General features: G+C 43.9%; 5 protein-coding genes across 10 annotated transcripts; all 5 read left to right on the top strand.

Moving 5' to 3' along the window:
• The first annotated feature begins 1,624 nt into the window (after positions 1-1,624).
• On the top strand, positions 1,625-3,779 carry LOC117819701 (gamma-crystallin M2-like). 2 transcript variants are annotated; one of them, XM_034693118.1, is made up of 4 exons: positions 1,625-1,824; positions 2,154-2,343; positions 2,875-3,117; positions 3,317-3,779. In XM_034693118.1, the coding sequence occupies exons 1-4, from the start codon at positions 1,658-1,660 to the stop codon at positions 3,590-3,592; spliced, it is 876 nt and encodes a 291-aa protein (XP_034549009.1). In that variant the 5' UTR covers positions 1,625-1,657; the 3' UTR covers positions 3,593-3,779. The 2 variants fall into 2 exon arrangements, with proteins under 2 accessions (XP_034549009.1, XP_034549010.1); XM_034693119.1 differs by lacking the exons at positions 1,625-1,824; positions 2,154-2,343 and adding an exon at positions 2,492-2,758.
• A 1,012-nt stretch (positions 3,780-4,791) lies between these two features.
• Positions 4,792-8,731, top strand: LOC117819702 (gamma-crystallin M3-like). Of its 3 annotated transcripts, none has more exons than XM_034693121.1 (4): positions 4,792-4,816; positions 6,498-6,780; positions 6,854-7,099; positions 8,381-8,731. In XM_034693121.1, the coding sequence occupies exons 2-4, from the start codon at positions 6,772-6,774 to the stop codon at positions 8,651-8,653; spliced, it is 528 nt and encodes a 175-aa protein (XP_034549012.1). In that variant the 5' UTR covers positions 4,792-4,816; positions 6,498-6,771; the 3' UTR covers positions 8,654-8,731. The 3 variants fall into 3 exon arrangements, with proteins under 3 accessions (XP_034549012.1, XP_034549011.1, XP_034549013.1); XM_034693120.1 differs by having other exon boundaries at positions 4,806-4,847; XM_034693122.1 differs by having other exon boundaries at positions 4,809-5,010; positions 6,615-6,780.
• A 1,481-nt stretch (positions 8,732-10,212) lies between these two features.
• Positions 10,213-15,782, top strand: LOC117819711 (gamma-crystallin M2-like). 3 transcript variants are annotated; one of them, XR_004632606.1, is made up of 4 exons: positions 10,213-10,746; positions 10,945-11,187; positions 13,384-13,821; positions 14,789-14,855. XR_004632606.1 is itself a non-coding variant. In XM_034693133.1 (4 exons), the coding sequence occupies exons 2-4, from the start codon at positions 10,738-10,740 to the stop codon at positions 13,660-13,662; spliced, it is 531 nt and encodes a 176-aa protein (XP_034549024.1). In that variant the 5' UTR covers positions 10,213-10,597; positions 10,687-10,737; the 3' UTR covers positions 13,663-14,849. The 3 variants fall into 3 exon arrangements, 2 of the variants coding, with proteins under 2 accessions (XP_034549024.1, XP_034549025.1); XM_034693133.1 differs by having other exon boundaries at positions 10,213-10,597; positions 10,687-10,746; positions 13,384-14,849; XM_034693134.1 differs by lacking the exons at positions 10,213-10,746; positions 10,945-11,187 and adding exons at positions 14,948-15,190; positions 15,430-15,782 and having other exon boundaries at positions 13,666-13,821.
• Positions 15,783-17,122: 1,340 nt separating this feature from the next.
• si:dkey-57a22.15 (uncharacterized protein LOC795575 homolog) lies at positions 17,123-18,680 on the top strand. Its single transcript, XM_034693967.1, has 3 exons — positions 17,123-17,586; positions 17,695-17,937; positions 18,382-18,680. Exons 1-3 carry the CDS (start codon positions 17,578-17,580, stop codon positions 18,652-18,654), a joined length of 525 nt encoding a protein of 174 aa, XP_034549858.1. The 5' UTR covers positions 17,123-17,577; the 3' UTR covers positions 18,655-18,680.
• A 1,837-nt stretch (positions 18,681-20,517) lies between these two features.
• On the top strand, positions 20,518-21,932 carry LOC117819809 (gamma-crystallin M1-like). Its single transcript, XM_034693281.1, has 3 exons — positions 20,518-21,184; positions 21,274-21,525; positions 21,612-21,932. The coding sequence occupies exons 1-3, from the start codon at positions 21,122-21,124 to the stop codon at positions 21,885-21,887; spliced, it is 591 nt and encodes a 196-aa protein (XP_034549172.1). The 5' UTR covers positions 20,518-21,121; the 3' UTR covers positions 21,888-21,932.
• The last annotated feature ends 300 nt before the right edge of the window (positions 21,933-22,232 follow it).

The following is a 22,232-nucleotide window of genomic DNA, read 5'->3' on the forward strand; positions in this document are numbered from 1 at the left end:
ACTTTATCTGTTTGATCCTCATCAACTTTCAAAGAAGCACAGACTCTCTGAAGAGACATGGAGGGAGGAAAACAAATGTAAGACGATCCTGAAAAACATTTGCACCATCCTGGAGAAGTTTTGTGAGATTCAGAGAGAAAGATGTGCGAAGGCGACTGTGGATCAGTGGTAGAGTTGGTCCTCTCTCAATCTGAGTGTCGGGGTCTTGACCTCAGGTCCTCCTCCTCACATGCTGAAGTGTCCTTGGGCAAAACACTGACCCCTGGTGGATGTTCCAAATACTGATGGTGCTTTATATTGCAGCCTCTGCCATCAGTGTGTGAACGGGTGGATGTGAGAAGATGTCACAACACTAGAGAGAGCGTGATATTAACACAGGCCATGGAAACAGTTATCCTCAGAAACTCCTGCTGCTCGTCATCCATCTGCAGAGTTTCTTCAATGCCAAGATTTATTTGTGAGATTCTTCAAACATTTTGCAAGATCCTGAAAAACTGCTGCAAGATCTCCAACTTTGTGAGACTCTGAGAAACTTTTCTAAGGTCTCGAAAAAACACCATTTGTAAGATCCTGCAGACGTTGTTTCACTCAGGTGACTTCCTCCTTTACCTCACAGGGAGAGAGAAACAATAACAGTGGGCGACCATAAAGCATCGCTTTGACAAAAGTGGCAAGTAGAGTGAGGTAGACGACAACCTGATTCATCAGTACTAGCTGTCACCTTCACTGGACAATCAATCAATCAATCAATCAATCTTTATTTGTATCGCGCCAAATCACAACAAACATTATCTCAAGACGCTTTTACAAACATAGGAGGTCTAGACCACTCTATGTCAAATTATGAACAGAGACCCAACACCAAGACAGGATCAGACTCAGTCTGACCCCACCTTAATCCATCATGAGCATTGCACATCGCAGTATTTAGCTAGTTACAGTGGTGAGGACAAACTTCCTTTAACAGGCAGAAACCTCCAGCAGGACCAGACTCATGTTAGACAGCCATCATGCCTCGACTGAGTTGGGTCTGGAAAGACAGATAGAGGGGAGTAAGAGAGAGAAGTGATAGTGATGAGACGAGTCGTAGAAGCTGTTGCCGCTGGAGTCCAGCACGTCCGTATCAGCTGGAGTCCAGATCGTCCGCAGCAGGAGGACGTCTACGGCAGCTCAGAGGAATCTACGAGACAAGGGAGCTCAGGGACTCCAGAAAGGTCTATGGTTAGTAACTTTAATGGGACAGGAAGAGTTAAAGTAAGTGATGAAGGGGTTGGGGGGAAGAAGGTGAGCTAGGATCCCAGTGTGTCAGTGTGCCAGTTCCCCCGGCAGTCTAGGCCTATAGACAACATGCATTCCCTTCTCTGCACAGCTGAGACTGGAGAGCACAGGGACGGTCTGTGAAGTGCAACACTAAAACAGATGCTGCAAATATATATATATTTATTTGTTTAAGCACTCCTGCCCTGCACACAAAATAAATGATGCAATAATAAATCCTAATATTAATACTGCTCAAAGAAGAAGGAGAAAAACTCCTCTCCTTTCTCTCATGATTCACTGAGAGTCAGCCGGTCACAACACAGACACTTAAAATAGTTCAGGTCACACACTCTGTTAACACTCTGAGCCGGATATTAAATCCAACCCTCTTTAAAACATGCACAGTAGAGTTCTCTTGCACAGATCCTCCAAATATCTGGTCCCTACTCCCTTTCATAAAATCAGAGGTCCCATCATTGAGCCCTGGGGAACTCCGGATTTAAGTGTTGCCGCTGCAGAAGAGGTGCATCTGCCAATCAAGGACTCAAGGATGCACATGCACAGGTAGGAGGTCTTAACTTTGTCCCTAGTTTGAAATAAGGAAGTATTAACATCGTCTGATGTGCAGTCTGAAGCTTTAAACGTAGCTACATGTCTGATTTAACATGTTTTCCTTCTCTGTTCACTTTTTAAAGACCAAAGTTTCAGATCGGACTGCTTGTTCAGAGTAAATGTCATGTAGTGTTGCCTCATTTCAGCCTGCGTGCACAGATTAATTCCCTGATGAAGGATTAGAGCCTCAAACGTCCATATCAATATAAACAGGGCACTGTGGTTCAGTATTTTGCCTGCTGGGAGTTTTGGGTTGATGATTCAGGGTTTTCTCGCTCCAGGCCCAGGATCAAGACTTTTGGCAGCGATGACAGGGACGTTAAATCCCCGCTCATTGAAAATACAACCAAAGTGGGATCTGCTAAGCTTTTGATTGAGGTTTATATAGAGGAGCTTTGCTCCGGCTACATGAGACCATCGATTTCACAGAGGGGACTGACTCCAGCGGCCGCCTGCAGGATGAGTAGTAAGGTAAGAGTCTACCGTGTGATGTGGTTTATAGAAACACGGCAGCAGGTTCATCGTGACTTTTTATCAGTGCAGACTGGAGATTTATATATTCATATAGCTTTGGAAAAAAAACAGTTTAACACAGAGGATTTAGACGTTTGCATCGTGAGCCAGTTTAAGTTTGTAGCTTGAAAACACTCAGAGACTCTAACGGTGAAATAAAGAGGGTAAACTGTAAAAACAGAAGTCAGTTTGATCCGTCTGCTGCTTCTTAGGGAACACATTCGGCTTGAGAAGGAGGGATCCAGACTGTATTCTTTTTATGCAACAAGTAGGAGGAGAGTCAAAGTTTTGGAACTGGATTTCGAGACACTATCAGAGTTGTCTTCTTGAACGTGACCTGCATGAGACTCCAGATTTCACTGAGCTTGGTTGGGTAAAGGATCGCCAGCAAGAGAAGACTGTTTAATAAAAGGATGTAAAATAAGGCATCATGCATGTAATTATCAGAACCTGAAAGTTTAACCCCTCCCTCTCTCCCGGACTCTTCAGATCACATTCTATGAGGACAAAAACTTCCAGGGCCGTTCCTATGAGTGCGACACCGACTGCCCTGACATGCACCCCCACTTCAGCCGCTGCAACTCCATCAAGGTGGAGAGCGGCTGCTGGGTGCTGTACGAGAAGCCCAACTACACGGGCTACCAGTACGTCCTAACCAGGGGAGAGTACCCGGACTACCAGCGCTGGATGGGCTACAATGACACCATCCGCTCATGCCGGACCTTCTCCTACGTGAGTTTGAACGCAGAAACGGTTAGCACAAAGAGAAGCAGTCTTAGATTTAGGTTGAGGGCGCTTCAAGCATTAAAACAGAGTTACTAAAGAAGCTTTGTAGCTCTTAGTCATCTTGAACACATTAGAGAGATAAATGAAGGACAGCTAACATCATTATTTGTGTTAACTATGATGTTTTTCTGCTGTGTCCCTGCAGACCAGAGAAGGCCCTTACCGCCTTCGCATCTACGAGCGTCCAAACTTCCAGGGTGAGACGATGGAGTTCAGCGAAGACTGCGAGTCAGTGCAGGATCACTTCCGCAGCCCCGACATCCAGTCCTGCAACGTCATGGAGGGCTACTGGACCATGTACGAGCACCCCAACTACCGCGGCCGCCAGTACTTCATGAAGCCCGGAGAGTACCGCAAGTTCAGCGACTGGGGGGCCACGTGTGCCACGACCGGATCCTTCAGGAGAATCACTGATTTTTAGATCTCACCTCACTCACGTCTGATCTGAAGACATGCTTTAAGGAGAGGGATGTTAACGTGTCTCAGGGGAAGACGGGGATGTGTCTCCCTGCACAGAAATATGATTTTGTTTTCAATAACTGAATAAATGAATCAGATGTAAACGATTTTCTCTGTGCTTTGAATAAAACCTGTTTTTAAATAATTTACTCTGCTGGTTTATGAAACAAAGTTTGTTCCTTATTCTTTGCAAAAGAGTCTGAAGTTTAAATGTGACAGTATGTGATCAAATCTGCGTGCATTAGTGCAAATTAGAAAGAGTTGAAAAGGTTTTAACTGTGCATCTGTTGCAGGAGTAGATCCTCTTTTCCTGTTTGACTTCATGCACAGTAAAAATCCTCCTTGCAGTTTTACTTTCAGACATGTGCATCAGCTGGAGGAGGAGTTTATACAGACTAGGTTAAAAGAAGAAAGGAACCTGCAGAAGAAAATTAAGATAAGATAAGATATTACTTTATTGATCCCCGGGGGGAAATTTGGTTGTTGCAGCAACCCAGACATACAGGAAGTATAACGGAGAATATGTTTAAATAAGTAAAAATACAAATAGATAAAGAGAAAGGGAAAAAAAGAAAGTTTAGATAGAGTCAAAAGGTAAAGGGGTTCAGACCTGCTGCAACGGGCTGCCGGCCTCTCCAGTGCCAGAAGACGATGAAGGGTTTATTTAGATAATATATTAAAACAAGCTTCTTTTAAAAACAAGATAAGATGAGATATACCTTATTTGTCCTCCGTTGGAGGAAATTTCTTTTGTTACAGCAGCTTACAACACGGGACAGGGGAATACAACAATGTACTAACATAGTTAAAAAAACAACAACAGAGAAGCTAAATGATGTTAAACAGAAACCAAACACTGTTCACTTAATTACATGAAACAAAAACAAGAATTAAACTCTTCCCCTGAAGGAGCAAACACTTGTCTCCAGAAGACATCTTAACACACTGCAGGCTGCCTCCTCTCTCCTGATTAAAGACTCTGCCTCTGATTGCCAATCAGGAACAGGTGCGCCCAATCAAGAGGCCGGGAGCAGCACCTGCAGGAAGAACAGGGTGAGGAGAGAGAGAGACTAGACTGTGGGGGGCAGCACTAAGTTTAACAGCATGCAGCCTGCTGGGATTCATTAGAAGAAGAAGAAGAAGAAGAAGAAGAAGAAGAAGAAGAAGAAGAAGAAGAAGAGGAGGAGTGAGAAGATTAGAAGTGAAGGACAGTATGGGTATAAATAGAAGGATAAATGTAGCATGGTTTATTGTGATTCCTGTTTTCTTTGATATTTGAACATTAAGTCTCTGATATAATACAGTTATATTAACAACAGTAAAAAGTGCAGCACAAACCGTTATGTGACTAAAGATTCAAACACAAGCTCACAGTTTAAGGTATAAATAGAGAATGTAAAGGACAATGTATAATGAGCAGGTGGTTATAAATCCTGCTTATCACCCAGCTACCATACATGAACAAGTTGACACAAAATATTGATTTAAAGAGAATTTATAATATAAATAAAGCCCTCTTCAGACCACACTAACATTTTTACCACAGAGTCAACAGACAGAGGGGGATGAGATGAACTACTTTCTGTGGAGGGATTTAATATGACGTGTGATCAGGTTGTCTCAATCTTTGAAGCATTCCATTCGGCTTTGATGTGTTCCATTCCATTCCATGCGGCTTTGATGTGTTCCATTCCATTCCATTCCATGCGGCTTTGATGTGTTCCATTCCATTCCATTCGGCTTTGATGTGTTCCATTCCATTCCATTCAGCTTTGATGTGTTCCATTCCATTCCATTCAGCTTTGATCTGTTCCATTCCATTCCATTCAGCTTTGATCTGTTCCATTCCATTCAGCTTTGATCTGTTCCATTCCATTCCATTAGGCTTTGATCTGTTCCATTCCATTACATTCAGCTTTGATCTGTTCCATCCATTCCATTAGGCTTTGATCTGTTCCATTCCATTCCATTCGGCTTTGATCTGTTCCATTCCATTCCATTCAGCTTTGATCTGTTCCATTCCATTCAGCTTTGATCTGTTCCATTCCATTCCATTAGGCTTTGATCTGTTCCATTCCATTCCATTCAGCTTTGATCTGTTCCATCCATTCCATTAGGCTTTGATCTGTTCCATTCCATTCCATTCTGCTTTGATCTGTTCCATTCCATTCCATTCGACTTTGATCTGTTCCATTCCATTCCATTCGACTTTGATCTGTTCCATTCCATTCCAGTAGGCTTTGATCTGTTCCATTCCATTCCATTCAGCTTTGATCTGTCAAACAGACAGAGAGAGATATGAGACTTACTACCTAATAGCCTACAGATTGCTTTGATAAGACGTGATCACCTCTGATGAATCGATCACTGTTGTTTTGTGGTTTTTGACCAATCAGAATCCGGGTAAAAGATGCAAAATTAAGCGAACAAATAAAAAAGAAAACAGAAAAAGTGACATATTACGATGTAAAAAATGCGTACACTTAAAAATATATGACAGCATTTAAATAAGAAGAATTATTTGGCTTTCTGATCATAAAAGAGTTCATGGAGGATCACGATCACTCTTTCTAAAAACAAAGAAACAGAAGATTAAATATCTCAGAATTCATCTTTAATGTTATAAAATATTCATTTCTTCTTGATAAACTTCACATTCAGTAACACGTCATAAACACATCCTTTATTCTGATTGATGTGTATACTCCCCACAGACTGAGCCTCAGATAACACGTCAGAGAAAGGATTCAGTGTTCACCACAGATCTGTTTTTCCAGCTTCATCATGTTTTTAGAAACTTCTGTTGATTGTCAGGTTGAGCTGGTGTTGACAGATCCTCCTTCTGTTCCTTCCTCTCTGTGTGAAAGTGTTGAATCGGTTTGAACACCAAGCAGAAGATGTGTGAACAGCTCAATCGCTGACTGTTCCAGCAGTGTGTCCATGCCGTGGTTCATGCTAGAAGCTGTTCAGTGTCCCACAAACAGGAGCGGGAAGACTCCTGTAGCGTCTCTGCTGACACCGGAGCTCATTTACATAACAATCCACCACACCACAACCACGGGAGCGGGTATAAAAACCCAGACTTCAGCTCTGCAGGGAAGTGAACTCACATCAGGAGGTTTGACCAACAGCTGAGCAATCATGGGAAAGGTTAGTGTCCACAGTCCTGATCCACAGATTCATCTTCATCTATATCAAACTAACCGTCTCTCTCTCTCCTCAGATCATCTTCTACGAGGACAGGAACTTTGAGGGCCGTCACTATGAGTGCATGAGTGACAGCTCCGACCTGCGCTCCGTGTTCGAGCGCTGTCGCTCCATCAGGGTGGAGAGCGGCATGTTCATGATCTACGACCGCTCCGGGTACATGGGGAACCAGTGCTTCATGAAGAAGGGAGAGTACTCCGACTACATGGGCATGGCCGGCGGCCTGAACGAGTGCGTGAGGTCCTGTCGTATGATCCCCATGGTAAGACCTGCTGTTCCACTGCACACCTCTCTCTGACTGAGCACATTCAGACAGGTGACACATCCAGAACAGACAGAGCACACAAAGGAAGACAAACAAACGCTTCACTGTGTGGAACCATGAAAAGACAGGACACCTATACAGGTGAACGCTCATTGTTCCAGACCTTTAGGAAAACACAGGAACTCCAGAAGCTGCTGGAAAACACAAGGAATGCTAACGGCAAGCATTCATGTGTCAGTGTGCAGGAAGAATAGAGGAGTTACACTATACTTTAAACACAATGTGAGAGACAACATGGACTCAGGACGGTTAGGATCCAGCTTTCATGACTCAACCTGCACCAATTCAACAATATCAGATGGATAGATATCACTGTTCAGTCTGATCTCATCTTAACCCACCATGAGCAGAGCACTTTGCAGCATTTAGCAAGTTACAGTGGCAAGGACAAACTTCCTTTAACAGGCAGAAACCTCCAGCAGGACCAGACTCATGTTAGACACACATCTGCTGAGACCGTGTTGGAGAGAGGGATAGAGGGAGATGAAGAGAGAGAGAGAGATGATAGTGGGGAGACGGATAGTAGTAGTTGTAGCAGCTGGAGTCTGGACCACGTCCACAGCAGCAGAGATCCAGAGGAACCTACGAGACAAGGGAGCTCAGGGACTCCAGAAAGGTCTATGGTTAGTAACTTTAATGGGACAGGAAGAGTTAAAGTGAGAGACAGGCAGAGAGAGGAGAGAGAGGGAAAGACAGGATCCCAGTGATGTGGGATCAGGAGGTCACTCAAATGTTGTGTTCCAGAGAGGTTATGTGTCCGGGTTTTTAGGTTTGGACTAGTATCAGGACTAGTATCAGGGCCACTTTAGAGAAAAACAAAAAGAGATTTTGTGATTGAAGTCAGAAATTTGAGGCCACAGTCCTCGTCACACTAGTCAAGGATTGATTCCTGGTCCAGGCATGAGTTGTAGATGTCATTTCCCCTCTCCCTCTCCAGGTTTCCTGTGTCTCTCAAGGTGTCCTACCAAAATAAAAGCAAAAAGATCCCCCAAATTAACACTCTTACTCATAAATTTACAAACGTATTCTTGTACATTTACACCTTTTACTTTTAGGACTTTATTCTTTTAAATCATGTCTTTATTGTGAAAATCTCACTTCTCAGAGCGAGCTAACGGCCCCGCCTGTTTCTGTTCCTCAGGCTAAGATAAATATTTAAAATGTATATTCCTTGATAAGAGATGAGTGTTTTCACCTTTGACCCTCCGCCCCTCGCAGCACCGCGGCAGCTACAAGATGAGGCTGTACGAGCACTTCGACATGGGAGGCGAGATGATGGAGCTGACCAGCGACTGCCCCAGCCTCATGGACCGTTTCCACAACACCAACATCAACTCCTGCAACGTGATGGACGGACACTGGCTGATGTACGAGCAGCCCAACTACAGGGGGCGCCACTTCTACCTGAAGCCCGGCCAGTACAAGAGCTTCAGCGACTGGAGCGGAAACAACTCCCGCGTGGGCTCCATCAGGCGCCTCATGGACCTCTAAAGACGGACGCCCGGTTCTTGTGAAATGTCTGCTCTTTGCTCTGTTTCACACGCTGAATAAAATGGCCTCAGTGCTCAAGTGTTTTCAGTTTTGTTCTTGCTCTCTGCGTTTGGAGGGCATGTTTTCTCCTGAGGATGTGAGCGGGTCATGGCCTGACGTCCTGACTCTCATCAGAGGCTTCAATAAAATACTGCGAGCGCTGACACTTACAAGACTGAGGCTCAAGAGTTATCTATTGGGAGCGTCTCTCAGTGGACCCTTCACTGACCTGTGCACTGAAACCCTGCTGCACATCAAACTGAGTCAAACCGACCATCGAGCTGCTTCTCAGAGTCTCATCTCTGGGGTCATTTAGAAGCTTCAGTTTTGAAGCTTCTTGGCTGTATAGAAACATGGATGACACGCATCTCCCTCCTCTTATCGTTCAAAAGTGAAGCCAAAATACAGCTGATGACATGTCGCGCTGGTGTCGTATTCTGGGTCCAGTCCTCAGCGTCTCAGGTTCTTGTGTGGGTTTGAAGCAGACTCACGGTCATGGTGCGTTCAATGACTCTTGTGTTAGTGTTTGTTACGGTTCCTCTCACCGTTCCTCCTCTACTCCGATGATCTGTTGCATGAAGCGCTGCAGGATCCTCATTGGTCCACACAGCTGTCATTAATGGTGTTGATGATGGAATGGAATTCTGCTGTGTCATCATAGGAATTCTAGAATTCTGACATCATTTGAGAATTCTAGAATTCTGACATCATTTGAGAATTCTAGAATTCTGCCTTTGATGTCAGAATTCCAAGAAAAAAGTCAAAATTCTGCCAAAAAGTTGGATTTTAAAAAAGGAGTATAATAAGCCCCTCCCTTCTCTTTCCTGCTTTATTCCTCTATATATCATCAAATCACTCGTTCAAACTAAACTACTCAGAGAAATAAACACAGTGACGTAAATCAGCGTGTTTTGGTTTTAAAGTTGGCACTGCAGCCGGCCAGTAGAGGGAGCTCTAAATATTTTGGCTTCTCTTTGAGGAGCTACCATGTCGTCCATCTTTATATACAGCCTAAAGCTCTTTTTCAGGTCGCCAGTTCAAGGCGAGATATTTACGCCCATGCAACGGAGAGTGCAAGATGAAACATTGACGTGTGTGTGTGTGTGTGTGTGTGTGTGTGTGTGTGTGTGTGTGTGTGTGTGTGTGTGTGTGTGTGTGAAGCTAATGCTGCTGCAGGATCAAAGTGAGGGCAAAGATAAGAGTTGTGGACTTGCAGTATTTAAATATCTGAGGTTTCAAATAAAGATTAACGTTCACTTGATATAATTTGAGAAACTTTCACCAGAAAAAAGTCCTTTAAGTTTTTAAAAACGAGCACATCTTATTAGATTCAATTAGATGTTTAAAATAGCTGCTAATAAAAACCTGTGATGACTGCTTTTTTATCTGAAAGAAGAAGTTAAAAGAAGAGCGTTTGTCAGAACATTAGAGGCTTCAAACATTTTATTTGATAAGATGTACTGAAATATCTCTCTGTGGACTCTACCCAACGTCTCCACTAGGGGGCAGTGGCAGAGAGTTGCAGATCACACAGGGTCAGCATGACTAAATATTAACAAATAGAGACGCTGAACTTATCTGCACACGTGTTGTACCATTTGAATAACGGTGAAACCAAGAATCTAATCCTTTAATGACTTCAAACAAACGTGAGTTCTCTTAAAGAAGCGTTAAGGTGAGGAAACGTGTCCAGGTAAATCTGTTTTAAGGTAACGCTGCCGTTAGAAAAAGGTCTGATAATAAAACTTGTTGGTTTTTAAATCAGGAGAGATGAAATAAAAACACAAAGATCAGGACTACAGTCTGAAACCCAGCTGGCCCTGTAACAACACAAAGCTCAGGACGGGTTCAGACCAGCGTGTCAGCTCTCACCTGTTCAAACACAGCGTCCTGACGTCTCTTCAGGTCAGCACGGCAGCACAAAGATTCCTGCACATTTCAATATGAATGACACATGCAGAGTCTGCACTTCACATTCAGTATATATGCGACAGGTGGAGTCTTCAAAGAGCTGCACGGATCACAGAGCAGACAAACAGGCCGACATGGGGAAGGTAAACAACACAGCTCACAGGCCCCGCTCACAGGGGCGCGTCATACCACATGATATTCACATGACTACAGGCCTCATGCTTTACTGTTCCTCACTCTGAGTCCTGTTTTTAAATCTAAAGAGGATTCAAACCTGACAAAGAACCCAGCACTGTCCATGAGAATCATTCACAACATAACCTCCACGTCTCCTCGTCTAGATCATCTTCTACGAGGAGAAGAACTTCTCCGGACGCCATTATGAGTGCAGCCACGACTGTGCCGACCTGACGTGTCTCATCAGCCGCTGCAACTCCATCCGGGTGGAGAGCGGCAGCTTCATGGTCTACGAAAAACCCAACTTCACCGGGAACCAGTACTTCCTGAAGAAGGGAGAGTACCAAGACTTCCAGCACTGGACCGGCGCCTGTGACTCTGTCGGCTCCTGTCATCACATCTGTACGGTGAGTCACGACGTCTCCACACGACAGAGACCTTTTATTTCAACACGTACTGAAGTTTAAAGAAGTTCAAACACAAGTTTTTAATATGAACTTGTACCTGATAGAGACTTTCTTCTATAATAGAATAATTATACTCAAACACTCTGGCACAACATTTTATGTCTGTCCTTTTCTTTCACAGTAACACATCATGTAACACATCCTTCTGATTTTAAATAAACTCCTTAGTCATCTGAGAGTTATTCAGGTTAATAAATGTTGAGTCATTGTCTCTGCTGATTGAGTTAACAGTGGGGATTAATGAGAACTTGTATTTTTGGTATCATTTGATAACAAACTGAATTGAGATTCCCAGGAAATATCACAGCCTCTGACGTGATTGATCTGTTGGAGAAAGCTGTTTCCATCAGTGTCTACTTAGTTACAAGTAAACCGTTCCTACTTCAGAACAGACAAAGAGAGGACCGATCATGACCGGCTTGAAGACTTGATAAAGAAATAAAGAAACATTTAAGAGCGGAGCAAGAAAACAACAAAAAGACTGTTTCAGTTTTTATTAAAGGTACAGTGCGCAGCGTTTAATTGCATTTAGCAGGACAGGTTTGTTGACATAGGAGCTGGTCCCCTTCCATGGAGGCCGCCATCTTGCATGGCCATGTTTCTACAGCAGCTCAGAACAGACAAACTTGTTGCATACGTGTTTTTGCATTCAGTGAGTGGCTGCAAGAAAAGCATCAATTGTAAAATGACGAAGAAGAAGAAGAAGAAGAGAGCGGTTGTTGTGCGCACAAAATAATTTGTACTGATAGATGTTTTTGACAAATGGAGCATCACACTTATCAAACATCACAGGAGCTTCTTGTCCTTGAAGGCCACCGTCTCTTCACCGACAGGAGGAGTGAGCAGGGGAGCGTTTCAGTCTAGAATCTGACAGCTAGATATCACTACATATTTCCATTTCTACACACTGTACCTTTAAGGTGAGGTAATGCTAACTGAACTCTGTTTGTCACATTACATCAAAAGTGAAGACATGAATTCCTGGAAAAAGGAATGAAATGACATCAAGTTGAAACGTTCAGTTTGCTTGTGACTGAATCATGAAAGCTAAGTAGAGTTTATGTTTCCTTTACTTCCTGTGAAATATCATACATGATCATCTTAATCTCCTTTTCTAAAAACAGTTTTAAGAAACAGTTTCCCCTCTTGTTGCCTGTCTCGACAAAGACAACATGTTTACAGACCTGCATCAGGATTAGAGATGAGCGCTTCAGGTCGGCTAAACCACCAGGTGTCATCAACCTCGCTGGTTGGAACCAGAGTCACGACTCAGTTACACAAGGTCCTGAATGTCGTCACATGTTGTGTCCTCGCTGTAGTTCAGCCTCCCTACTCTAGCTGGAGCTGTAGCTCTGGTTAATGTCTGCTGCCATGACGCCCTGCAGCTCTACTACCTGGATGTAAAGGAGCACAGGTGATGATGTCATCATGTAGTGGGCGTGGTTTGTCAGGATGTTGATCTATAAATGGAGATAAAGTTGTATGTAGGCTTTGTCTGGTTAAACTGACATATAACCACTCCAGCAGAGACATGAGGAACCAGCACAGGCATGAGGACTCTGACCTGCAGCTGGAGCTAGATCTGCTGGAGGTAGACTCACTCTGTGAACCAGCTCGACATTGATGGTCCTTACCTTGAGCCTTGTTAGTTAATTTTGATTTAAAGTGCCGTCTTCATGACTAATCAGTTGCCTTGGATCATCCAGAGTCACAATGTTGGTATTTCAACAAAGTTCTGACTCCTTATTTTTACTTCATTCATAATAAATCAGGACGTGTTCACGCCCCTGTAGTAACGCCCGGCTGCAGTCTCTGTATGACCGGCTGTTTACAGTGAAACTGGGACTCACTGGAAACACCTGAAGAGGCCCTTCTCTGCTGAAATGGAACTCCAATAGTTGGTTTACTGTGTGCTGAGGTCAGACTACCTGATCCGTCTCTTATGATGGTCACTGTGTCAGACGAGGTGATCACAGAGTCATAGATTCATGCCGTGACACGACCGACAGACGACACGAAACCTGACCAAGGAAGTGCCTCTGCTCTTTCCTGCATCATGTCTCTTTTCTCTCTCTCTCTCTCTCTCTCTCTCTCTCTCTCTCCCTCTCTCTCCCTCTCTCTCTCTCTGTCGCTCAGGGCCAGCAGGCAGACTCCTTCAACGTGCGCCTGTACGAGCGGACCGAGTTCGGGGGTCAGATGATGGACCTGATCGACGACTGTCCCAGCGTCATGGACCGCTTCCACATCAACGACATCTTCTCCTGCAACGTCAGCAACGGCAACTGGCTGTTCTACGAGCGCCCCAACTACGGGGGCCGGATGTACCTCATCAGACCCGGGGAGTACAAGAGGTTCAGCGAGTGGGGCGGCAAGACGGCACGGGTCGGCTCCATCAGACGCATCATGGACCATTGATCTGATGGGAGGGGTCCGGAGCTGCAGGGAGGGTTTTGGAAAGACCTTGAGGACACGCTGAAGGCTGAATCTTTGAGCTCTGAATATATTGAAAACATGAGACTATGAAGAGTTGATGTTAGCTAAACTCAAAGAGGGACCGTACATCTTACATTAAAGGTGATTTTTCAACACATTTACATGTTTGCATGATTCATAGAAACAAACATCATGAACCTGCTTCAATAAGTCTTTAACAAACAGCTGCATGGATGCAACACCGTCCTGCAGACTACATCGACTTAAAGAGCTTGCTCCTGCAGCTCACCTGCACAGTTTGTTATTTAAAGTTTCCAAAAAGTTTCCAGAGAAGAACCTTTATTATTCAAGAGTAAGATCCTTTTCTTTCACTCCATGCAGCCGACACATCCTCTCCTTAGAAACTCAGATTCCACAGACGAATCCAGCGGATCAGAGACGGACCGGACATGGATCTGGTGGAAGTCCCTTGTCTGAGACCCAGCTAGAACGCAACGGAGTGGATCCAGAGGAAGTTAACACATGCACTAGAATAGAAACCGGTTAGACCGGACACGGAGGAAAATGTTGGTTAGAGACCCCGGTCTAAAACATCCTGACTTCACCTTTAGAGGCACAGACAGGATGATGAATCTGAACCTTCTCCTGTTGGAAACTCAACTCTGTGATTAATGAGACGTAATAAACCAGGAGCTTGATGTGTTTGAATCCTCCGCCTCTTCCTCTTCCTCAGAAACCATTGTTTGTTCAGGGTCTAAGAAACAAACCTCTCTCCCTCAAAGCTTGTAGAAACGATGTCGTGTAATAAATTAAATCCTGCTGATGCTTTTTGGACCGCGCTCTCATTACGGGCCTTTTGTTCTGTGGCAGTTTCTGGGGCGAGATTGTGATGAACATGGAGGACAGAACAATAACTCATCACACATCAGGAGTCATCTATACATAAACAAATTTTACACACCGATCCGTCCACACACACACACACACACACACACACACACACACACACACACACACACACACACACACCTCCCGATCCATCATTTAAATGACAATACTTTATGCTGTGCAATCACACAGGAGTCCTTTCTGTCTTTTTTTTATAAAGCACAGTGGCTTGGCTCAAAGACAGCACTGAGCGCTAACAGTCTGCTGCCAACAGAACCATGGGGAAGGTAAAGGATCTCTCTGTTTCACATATTCCTGCTCTTAATCACTGATTTTCAGACACCGCTCAGGACTCAAACCTCTCTTTGTGCTTCTGCAGATCATATTTTATGAGGACCGGAACTTCCAAGGTCGCTCTCACGAGTGCAACAATGACTGCGCCGACCTCCACTCCTACTTCAACCGGTGTAACTCCATCCGGGTGGAGAGCGGCTCCTTCATGGTCTACGAGAGGGCCAACTTCACGGGCAACCAGTTCTACCTGAGGAGGGGGGATTACTCTGATAACCAGCGTGTGATTGGGATGAGCGACTGTGTGCGATCCTGCAAGATGATCCCTCAGGTAGGTCGTGGATTCTGGCTTTGAAAGAGGATTCTTTTGGTCTTAGAGTGAGGAAATCTGGGGAATAGAGAGAAGGCACTAAAGAGGAGAACGTTGGAGCTGGTGAAGTCTAGACTTTGCAGAAGTAGCCTCTTGGTAGCTCATGTTCCATACTGCATGCTTTCTTAGCTCTAACTGAAGCCTGTAAGTCTGTGTAAGGAGGAACACGTGTGCTTAATGAGCTATCTGTCCCGTTGCAGCACCGCGGCTCCTACAGGATGAGGCTCTACGAACGCCCCGACATGTCCGGCCAGATGCACGAGGTGGTGGACGACTGTCCCAACGTCCAGGACCGCCTCAACACCTCTGACTTTAACTCCTGCAACGTGATGGACGGCCACTGGCTCATGTTCGACCAGCCCAACTACAAGGGCCGAGTCTACTACCTGAAGCCCGGGGAGTACAGGAAGTACAGCGACTGGGGAGGAGTCAGCCCGAGAGTCGGCTCCCTCAGGAAAATCTCAGACTTCAGCTAAACACGGCACCGACACTTAAATCCATCTTCTTTGAGTTTAACTGTCTGTTAACCAATAAACTGAAACTGCTTCATAAAGCTTTGTTTCCATTCGGAGTTTGTTCATCTTCCACACACAAGCATCTGTAATAACAGCTTCACTCTGTGTAGAGATAACCCTCAGAGATTCAAACACTTTCCCTCTCTCTCTCTCTGATGAGCTCACTCTCTGCAGCTTCAGCACAGCGTCCCAAACAATGTCACAGTTCCCCCCCTTTCACATCGGGACCCCTATTTGGGATTAGCCGATCTGTGGCAGCAGAATTTATCCAGGCGATTAGTGTAAAGCAGAAAAACACGGCGTGGAGAGCCGAGTGAGCTCAGAGCGGAGAGAGGGAGAGGGAAACACAAGCGCAGAATCACAAACGGCTTCTGGATGGAGCCGACAGAAACGTAAAGGATCAGGATGGATCCAGGGAGGCCGAGTTCACATGCATGATCCCAAACACACGAACAGCACATGGTTAACACACGTGTGTGAATGCATGAAGGAATATCAACCCTTAATTTATAAATCAATGAAGGAGAAGAAACAGATTTCATATGATGAGCTTCTTGCTTTAAAGACACACAGCATGTCTGAACTCACAGAAATAAAATCATGAGTTTCATTCAGAGTGTTTTTGGTGTTTTTTAGCAGAATTTATCAAAAATTCTGGGATTAAAATGTCTAAAAATTCACCTTCAGAAATAAATGAAATAAAAGCAGAAGATTTAGGAACATTCAGGTAATCTGATAAGTGGATTACCCTTTTTTAATAAAACTAAAAATACATATTTTATATATTTTTATGATATTAAACACTGAAAACAAACATCAGCTGCAGCTTTAATAACACTTATTTATTATAAAGTGTTTGAATTTAAAGATTTCCTGATTTATATTAGAGGAATTGTTTGAGTTCTTGTGCAGGATAAAAGTTTGAGCACATTATTTACAGTATATATATTTTTCTAAGTAATAATTTAATAATTTATATAAGTTTTTAAATAAAGATTTTCTAAATTAAAGCATCACTTGATTTTTTTTATGTACAAAATGAAGTTTTGCTGCAGCTTTGAATGAAACCAAAGTTCCTCCAGTCCTGATCCGTCTGACTGTCACAAAGTTCAGAGGATTAATTAAATGTCACATATTTAATATTATTATTAAACATAAAGGTGTGTGAACTCTGAGATCACAGACTGTCCTGAACACACACACACACACACACACACACACACACACACACACACACACATGTCATGAAGCACAGCAGCACCTGGAGACTCATCCAGCTGTGACCTATAAGAAGGAGTGAGTCCAAAAGGTCCAAGATGGCTGCAGTGCATCAGGGGAAATGTAGTCCAGTGAGTCGGAGCCGTGTTGAGACGTGTGGATGTGTGCAGAGATAAAGACGACTCAGGGTGAATTAATCTAATGTAAATAAGATGTGTAGACTCCCGGCTCGCTCTCTGATTAGCATAGAGCGGAGCAGCTGAGGGGGAGCGGCGCTGAGACTGAATGGCTTCCTGCTCCTGTTACGCAACATATTTAATGGCAGAGGGCTGTTCCATATTGTTCTGCAGCCTTTGTCCGCTGGACGTGTGGATACCATACTAGTCTTTTCCTTTGTCCATGCAAGTCAAAACACCAAACCGGTTAATTATTTATCCCCTTTTTTTCAAATACAAATCCATATTTCTGTCCCAATGTTGGGCTCACAACAAAAAGGTAAACATGTGCCAGTAGCCTTCAATTAGAACTAGCAGAGGATTTGAATAACAATGCTTTGTTTGTGGAGAGGCAGTATAAAAAGCCCTGAAAACATGGGGAATCTCTCCAACGGAGACCATGGGCAAGGTGAGTACTGTTTGTCTCTCTGCTGACATCCTGTGTGAGTCTTAATGAGGCTTCACGTTTATTTAATCCTGAGAGCTCACGGCGCCGCGGCGTTCACTTCCCCCGCAGATTATCTTTTACGAGGACAAGAACTTCCAGGGTCGGAGCTATGAGTGCAGCAACGACTGCACGGACCTTCACTCGTACTTCAGCCGCTGCAACTCCATCCGGGTGGAGAGCGGCTGCTTCATGATCTACGAGAGACCCAACTTCATGGGACACCAGTACTTCATGAGGAGGGGAGAGTACCCGGACTACCAGAGATGGATGGGCTTCAGCAGCTGCATCCGCTCGTGTAGGATGATCCCAGTGGTGAGTGGGGCAGAGTGGAGTGTTATGAAGGATAAGAAGTAGAGTTTAGATCAGCAGAGCTTATAAAATGAAGAGTTTCTATCATCAGAGTTTAAATCAGCAGAGTTTAGATCATCAGAGTTTAGATCATCAGAGTTTAAATCATCAGAGTTTAGATCATCAGAGTTTAGATCAGCAGAGTTTCTGTCATCAGAGTTTCTGTCATCAGAGTTTAGATCATCAGAGTTTAGATCATCAGAGTTTAAATCATCAGAGTTTAGATCAGCAGAGTTTCTGTCATCAGAGTTTCTGTCATCAGAGTTTCTGTCATCAGAGTTTCTGTCATCAGAGTTTCTATCATCAGAGTTTCTGTCATCAGAGTTTCTGTCATCAGAGTTTCTGTCATCAGAGTTTTGATATCTGAGATCTGGGCGGTGACACCTTCTCTCTTCTCTGGTCCCAAAGTACCGAGGCTCCTACAGATTGCGTATCTACGAGAAGCCCGACTTCAGTGGTCACATGATGGAGTTCGTGGACGACTGTCCCTGTGTGTCTGACCGTTTCCATCACCGCCACGTTTACTCCTCTAACGTCATGAACGGCTACTGGATCTTCTACGAGTACCCCAACTACCGAGGCCGGCAGTACTTCCTGAGGGCCGGGGAGTACAGGAGGTACCGCGACTGGTGCGCCACCTGCGCCATCGTGGGCTCCTTCAGAAGGGTCACCGAATTTTAGCCATTCATCTCACGCCTTGCTGTAAATATCAGACACTTTGTTTATTAAAAGATGTTGAATTTTTAACCTCCTTTGTGGACGTGTTTTCATTGATGTGTCATCTTGACTTGATGAGCGTAGACGCGGCCTCGTGAAGGACTGACGGCTCGCTCTCCTGTGTGGTTTGAACATTTTGTAATAAAGTCTGTAGAAGTGTAAAGAAGAGGGAGAGTGTGTGTTTTCTTCTCGTGGATGCTCCTGAGTCGAGGGGGAGAAGAGAGCCGAGCTGCAGACGAGCCGTGGAGAGGGATCTGCTCCTGTGTGGAGACACTTCAGCCTGAATCCTGCTCAGGTTGAAGCAGATATAAGAAACATGACATCCTGTTAGATTGATGATTTAATGTCACAGATACATTTCTCTGATTTCAGCACACTTCTCAACAATCATGTGATTCTTTTCTTCCATCATGCTTTGCTCTGAAGCTGCATCAGTGTCCGTGTCCTGCAGATAATCTCAATAAACTTTATTCAAACTGAATTTTCTTTTGTGCATTTGTTGTTGATTTTCATATCAGTGATGATTGAAATATAAAAACAGATTTAAGAGACTTTAAATGTGTAAATGCTTCATGCGTCGGTGCAGCCTGTGATGCAAACACCAGATCCTGGTCTGAGCAGCAGAGTCATGGTGCAGGCTGCAGAGAGACTGACATGAAGGAGCTGTAATCTCACAGTCACTGTAAATAAAAGATTTAGGAGCTTTAAGAATGTGACGTTTTGACTGTTTATTAAACAAATGAGACATATTTGTATTCATGCAGTGAAAGTAAGAGATACATCCACACCCAGTTTCAGATCTAGTTCATAAAGAAGCAGAGAAAAACATTTTCCTCTTTAACTTTGAGCTCACTGATTTCTTCTGCAAAACTAACTTCCTAAAAGAATCTCTGATGTTAACCCGACGCCTCCTCCAATCAGAGTTCTTGATCCCTCATGAGGAACAAACTGTCACTGTTTGTGCATGAAGGTTTTAAATATTTAAACCCAACCTGATATGAATTTTTCACTTTTATCAGATTAAAATATTTGAATAAAAAATGTAAAATAAATTCCAAACCCTCGTAAAAAATAAAAAAGAATGATTCCATCCCCTCCTCCAGAAGAGAGGCTTTAAAGGTGCAGTGTGTGAACACTTTGATGTGTTGTATGTTAAAGGGAATTGTGCAATAAGTGTTGAATGTAGATGCATTTGTCGGTTCTATTTTATATTCTATTATTTATTTTGACATACAATCACTCTTAATTTCGTTGTACCTGTAACAATGACAATAAAGAAATTCTTTCCCATTCTATATCATACTCTGGAGTTTATTTAAAGAGTTTATAAATCACAATATCACAAAACCATCATCTTATATTTCTGTTTGAACATTCAGACTGAACTCACAGGACGCTGATTAAAGTGTCAACACAGTCAGGTGAGACGAGGAAATGAGAGATTAAGTCAAGCCACCATCGATATGCACCTTATAACACACATTTATATCATCTACCTGAGGGTGACATACCTCTCTGGTTCTGTCTTATCATCAGTGTGTTTTAGTTTCAGTCATTAAACTGATGCAGAAGAAGAAAGAGAGACCGGAGCTGCAGAGAGGAGTTTCTATTTTTAGTGAACTGATAAAAAAAATGTTGAGCTGCTTCATCAAATCTGTGTGTTTAGAATGAGCAATCACTTCCTCATGTTAATAATCTCTAATCTCTAATCTATAATGAAGCTCTAAAACAAGACTCAGAAACCCTGAGGTCACACGTCTGAGTGCGACTCGCTGATCTCTGCAGATCATTTAAAGATGGACGTAAACTGAACGCATCCTGAGAGATCAAATGAGTCTGTGGGGTTTACATGAATTCATCTACAAACATTGATTTCTGTTTTTATTGAGTGAACAGGAGTGTCTCTTCAACTCCTATAAGTGATCAGTTGAGTAGCTTCCCCTGGATGAATGTAGCTCAGTGTTCTGTCGTGTTTGGCGTCCCCTCAAACGTACAGATTGTCTCTTAAAATCACGCCTGGCGTTCTGAAACATTTCCTCATTTCAGAAACTGAAGTATTTTCCACGCAGACGGAGATGTTGTGGAAACTCAAAGAGCAAAGTCCCAGTTAGATTTTCTTTATCCCGAGCGAGCGTTTGAACACGTTCTGGGTTTCACACGGCCGGGGGAGTGTGGCCTGATGTCAGGCTCTCTGGATCGGTCCTGATCAGACCATATGCGGAGAACCTTCTGACTGAGAATGGATCCCACACAAAGCTTATGCTTTCAATACACAATGCAGATGACCGCTGCCAGAAATGTATGGATGGAGATCCATTGTTTATCATAGGCCCCGTTCAGCAAAAGTCATCCTGCTAATTCATCAGCTTTGCACATTTGAATAACAACACGTCGTGGCCCCTGGGGTCGGGTATAAATAGGCTCATGAATCATGGAGTTAGCAGAGCGAGTTTTACCATCCACTGGGAACTACCAAACTAACATCATGGGCAAGGTAACGAGATCTCTACTCATGTTTCTGAATGATTCAAACATCCATGAAAGAACCAAACATCACTCTCTGACTTTAACCTTTCCTTTCAGATCATCTTCTACGAGGACAGGAATTTCCAGGGTCGCTCCTATGAGTGCATGAGCGACTGCTCTGAGCTGTCCTCCTACCTGAGCAGGTCTCAGTCCTGCAGGGTGGAGAGTGGCTGCTTCATGGCCTATGAGCGCCCCAACTTCATGGGCATGCAGTTCTTCCTGAAGAGGGGAGAGTACTCTGACATGCAGCGCCTGATGAGCATGGGCATGACCTTCGAGACCATCAGGTCCTGCAGGATGATCCCCTTCGTAAGTGATCTCAGATACAGGTCCCTCTCAGTGTGACTCTGTCAGCTGTGAAATGATCCTGACGTCTTGTCTGCGTGTCTTTACAGCACCGGGGTCAGTTCAGGATGAGGATCTACGAGAGGGAGAACTTCGGCGGTCAGATGAACGAGCTGATGGACGACTGCGACAACATCATGGAGCGTTACCGCATGTCTGAGTGCCAGTCCTGCAACGTGATGGACGGACACTGGCTGATGTACGAGCAGCCCCACTTCAGAGGCAGGATGATGTACCTGAGGCCTGGCGAGTACAGGAACTTCATGAACCTGGGCATGAGCGGCATGAGGATCCAGAGCATGAAGCGTATCATCGACATGTGCTAGATTCTCCCTTTGACATAAGAAAATAAAAAGATGTTTCATTCATAATCATGTTTGTGGAGAACTTTACTTCAACTTTAAAAGAACTGAACCCAACACCAACACTAAGAGGCTTCACAGAGTCTCCTGAGCTGACACAGCTTCATCTGAGATCATGTTTTAAAAACAGCTTCTGAGATTCATCTTAGTGATGTGACAGGAACATGCAAAACATCATGTAGACAAGATTACAACCATACTTTAAAGCTTGCTCACAGAAAGCTACCTTTTAATGTTTACAGCTGAGAAGCTGGGAGTTAAAATAGAGGAATGATTTATGTTCTGATACCAACACTCAGATTCTCCACA

The sequence above is a fragment of the Notolabrus celidotus genome, chromosome 10 (genome assembly GCF_009762535.1).
Source record: "Notolabrus celidotus isolate fNotCel1 chromosome 10, fNotCel1.pri, whole genome shotgun sequence".
Taxonomy (NCBI): Eukaryota; Metazoa; Chordata; class Actinopteri; order Labriformes; family Labridae; genus Notolabrus; species Notolabrus celidotus.